Source organism: Cupressus sempervirens, chromosome 9, assembly GCF_028749045.1.
Source record: "Cupressus sempervirens isolate cs-2001-9-10 chromosome 9, ASM2874904v1, whole genome shotgun sequence".
Lineage (NCBI taxonomy): Eukaryota > Viridiplantae > Streptophyta > Pinopsida > Cupressales > Cupressaceae > Cupressus > Cupressus sempervirens.
Genome location: NC_143126.1, coordinates 73,664,653 through 73,668,116, shown reverse-complemented (window position 1 = coordinate 73,668,116; position 3,464 = coordinate 73,664,653). Strand labels below are relative to the sequence as shown.

The window sequence follows — 3,464 nt, the reverse complement described above, 5'->3', positions numbered from 1 at the left end:
TCAAACTATTCACGCATTCATCTAGACTCTACCACATCTTTTCCTATTTTTCAAAGTATTGAACTCTTCAAAATCAAACAAATTCTTCAATGAAAACATAATCATGTGGTGGTTCTTCTCCTGAGCTCATCTTCTTAACAACTTCTTTGCTAATAGATAGAACTTAATAGGAAGATAGCTTTGATATCATATTGGAAAAATAGAACAGCAGATTTAAAACAAAGAAATAAGGAACTTCCACCTTATTTTTATTAAATAATAGATGCAAATTTGTATGATAGTTTTTCCCAACAACATTTCTAAATGACTACTAATTAGATTGACAACAAGCTACTTCATGATTGGCAACACACTCAAACTTGACAGCTAAATAAAACTTATGGACACCTAACTCAAACAAATCTACAATAATAACTTGATTCAAACTACAACTCTTTGACTCACACCCAAAGTAAACTTGTGTTGCCAGCAACTCAACAAGGTTTGCCACATGTGCACAATTTTTATTAACTATTGTTGGAACATTAACTCCAATAGAAGCTTGTCTCGTAGAGGATTCCATTGTCTATGAGTGAAAACAATAGAAGAAATATCTCATGGAGAACAAAGGGAAGAAAATCCAATCGCGAACAAAACACGCTAGTCTCGAGGATCCATCCTGTAGTAGTCCTATAAAAAATCCAGCATCTGCAATACATGATATTCGCCATTTCCTCTCTTGTAGGTACTTTTTGAAACAGGACTCTATCTTTTCCACTTCGGCTTCTCCCCATTCCGCCATGTTTACAAATTTGATAGCTTGTTCTAGGCATCTGCTGAGATGGACAGCGTCCTCTAGAGCCATACATGCTCCCTGGCCAAGATCAGGTGTCATTGGGTGCAATGCATCTCCAACAAGGGTTACGTTTCCTTTCCCCTTTTCTATCCCCCTTCCCCACTCCCATGGCCACACCCACCTCAGCTTTAGATCTGCTAAACTAATGGTCTCTGCTGGGCTCAACTTTATTAGCTCTGCTATCGGCTCAGGGAAATCCTTAACCATCTCCAGAGTTGAATTCCGAACCCTCTCAGCATCTGTGCAGATCTCTTCATCTAAAAGATCGAATTAAAGGTCATATTGCAAGCTTTTCATGATTAATAGGAACAAAGAGTGAAAATAGTTTCTGGCTGAAGTATTTAAAATTGTTATTGGTACAGATTCAATTTAATGTTCATCTTTCAAAGTATGCCGGAAATAAAACTTCGCCAATAAAATTCAAACCCTAACAAAACCCAGCAGTACCTTGTGGATGGGATCTCCTGGTTACAAACCAATAAACTTTTTTGTCGTTACAAGGAAGAAACCCTGTCCTGGCTCCATCACCCCAATGCTGTACAAAGAGCTTCTCGAAATGGTGGCCTTCTGTAGATATGAACATGCCCCTAATGGAAACACGTCCGGATGATTTGGCTGGTTGGAAGCCCATATATCTTGAGACCACTGAGTAAACTCCATCGCATCCTATCACAATCTGTAACCCATACTTCGATATAAGGAACCTATATTTTAAGAAAGATGACCTCTGAAAAATCTGAGTGAAAGAGCTTTATTTTCTTGTGATTGAGATAATAGTTCCTACCTTTGCTGTGAGCGATGTTCCATCTGCAAGCTCTATTGTGGTGAAAGGAGAGAGTGTGTCTCTATGTAGGAAGACTACTTTGGAGTTGAATCTGATGCTCTCCAAAGGCAATTCCTTGGCTAGCGCATCCAAAAGTGCCATTCTTTCTATGCAACGAGTTTCCAGTTCCGTGCTTAAATCCCTGAATACATAAGAGCTGTTTGAATTTTTGACAAGAAATTTCATTTTCAGAACCAAATACTGGTTTCGTATTAGGGAGGTTGTTTTTGTTCTTTTTCAAACTGTAGTCATATGGAGGGAATCAGCTAATGTTTTTACCGGTTGCTACTGAGAAAATTTAACATCTTTGTGGATATGCAAAGGCAGATGGTTCTGATGAGTCTGACGCTGAAATAAATTGAAAACAAAAATTTAAAACATTGGATATAATTAGGTAGAAGCATGGTTTCTATTGGACTTCATAGCTGCAAAAATTCCATAGCTACTTCTATGTGTGGATTCGTGGAACTCAATAAGACCAGTCTTAAATCCTTTATCAAAACATTGGAAGACTCGAATTTTACAAGAAAATATTCTGTTTTCTCTTACCAAAATATGAACGTAGTGGCAAAAGTAAAGAGATAGAGACATATTGAGTTCAAGTAATCATCATTTTGCTTACCCTTTGCCGCCACTTCTCAGGGGAACATTCTTGCAAACACCAGTAGAAACTGAACAACCCTGAAGCCTGCACACCCACTTCTTGAAAATTAATTTCTGCATTACTCCTCAGATGAAAGAGAAGATACACTCAGTTAAGCTAAGTTACCCATCAAGTTTAGAGTAAAATGGGCGAAGGGAATCCGATACACCAAGAGCATCAAGTGCTTTCCAGGCATTCGGCCACATGACGAAGGCAGCGCCGGCAGTTCGAAGGCAATCGGCGCGTTCAAGCACCAGGCTCTTCACTCCCGCCCTGAAATGGTGTTGTGAGAAATTGAGAATAGAGATTTCAAGAATTGAAAAATTGAATCCTTTAATTCAATGCAGAATTTAATTACTTGCCTATGAAGAGCAAGCGCAGTGGCTATGCCTGCAACGCCCCCTCCTACAACCACAATATCTTCGCATTTGTCCATCCTAGGTATCAATGGCGGATTCTCTTAATGCATGCAATTCATATATATATGCATTATCAGGAATCTCTTTCCATTAAGCTACTGCAGAATGCAAATAAAAAGTAAAATATATATACAAATATCTGCCCACCCAGTCCGCATACTTACCGAGACTCTTAGGAACTGTGAAATGGACAGAGTTTATAGTCTTAATATGGCAATATATATATATACAAGAATCAAGACATACCAGTACTCCTAGTCGCGTCGATGCAAGAATCAGTCGCAAGTTCAAAGAACGTGAATGTCATTCAAAGAAATATTGAACGTGACATTTGATCATTTGTGGACGGTGAAGAGCCGAGCCATCTAAACTTTTTTTCGCCGAATTTGACTATAAATTAAAACTAAGTTGAATAACTAGCACGTGCAAGTTTCTAGACGATATTGATTACCGATTGATTTTTAAAATTGTATCACAATACTAAAGTAAAATCATCCTTTGAAATGTATATCAATATCCAATATCTAGATCGATGTTGATCTTGACGATATTGATTACAAATTCATTTTTTAATTTTGTATCACAATACTAAAGTAAAATCATCTTTTGAAATGTGTATCAATATCTAATATTTAGATCAGTGTTGATCTTGACTCCAATGTCTCAAAACAACAAGTGATGTGTGCAGCTCAAGTGTGGGGTAGGAGGAAGAAGTATGTGGATGTCTTAGCAGAAGTTCTATCA

The 3,464-nt window shown here is 37.7% G+C and overlaps 1 protein-coding gene across 4 annotated transcripts; it reads right to left on the bottom strand.

Annotated features, from left to right (window-relative positions):
• Positions 1-212: 212 nt before the first annotated feature.
• On the bottom strand, positions 213-3,013 carry LOC149537678 (monooxygenase 2-like). Of its 4 annotated transcripts, none has more exons than XM_089799018.1 (8): positions 2,967-3,013; positions 2,664-2,738; positions 2,428-2,574; positions 2,281-2,346; positions 1,938-2,006; positions 1,620-1,800; positions 1,283-1,511; positions 213-1,092 (listed from the first exon to the last, which is right to left on the bottom strand). In XM_089799018.1, the coding sequence occupies exons 2-8, from the start codon at positions 2,735-2,737 to the stop codon at positions 566-568; spliced, it is 1,293 nt and encodes a 430-aa protein (XP_089655144.1). In that variant the 5' UTR covers position 2,738; positions 2,967-3,013; the 3' UTR covers positions 213-565. The 4 variants fall into 4 exon arrangements, with proteins under 4 accessions (XP_089655144.1, XP_089655143.1, XP_089655142.1 ...); XM_089799017.1 differs by lacking the exon at positions 2,967-3,013 and adding an exon at positions 2,885-2,963; XM_089799016.1 differs by lacking the exon at positions 2,967-3,013 and adding an exon at positions 2,885-2,921 and having other exon boundaries at positions 2,664-2,760.
• Between the last annotated feature and the right edge of the window lie 451 nt (positions 3,014-3,464).

Coding starts and splice junctions, on each gene's coding strand:
- LOC149537678 (XM_089799018.1), bottom strand. CDS start 2,737: ATGGACAAATGCGAAGATATTGTGGTTGTAGGAGGGGGCGTTGCAGGC. Junction 2,575..2,663: donor ACTGCGCTTGCTCTTCATAG/GCAAGTAATTAA, acceptor ACACCATTTCAG/GGCGGGAGTGAAGAGCCTGG. Junction 2,007..2,280: donor CTGAGAAGTGGCGGCAAAGG/GTAAGCAAAATG, acceptor AATTTATTTCAG/CGTCAGACTCATCAGAACCA.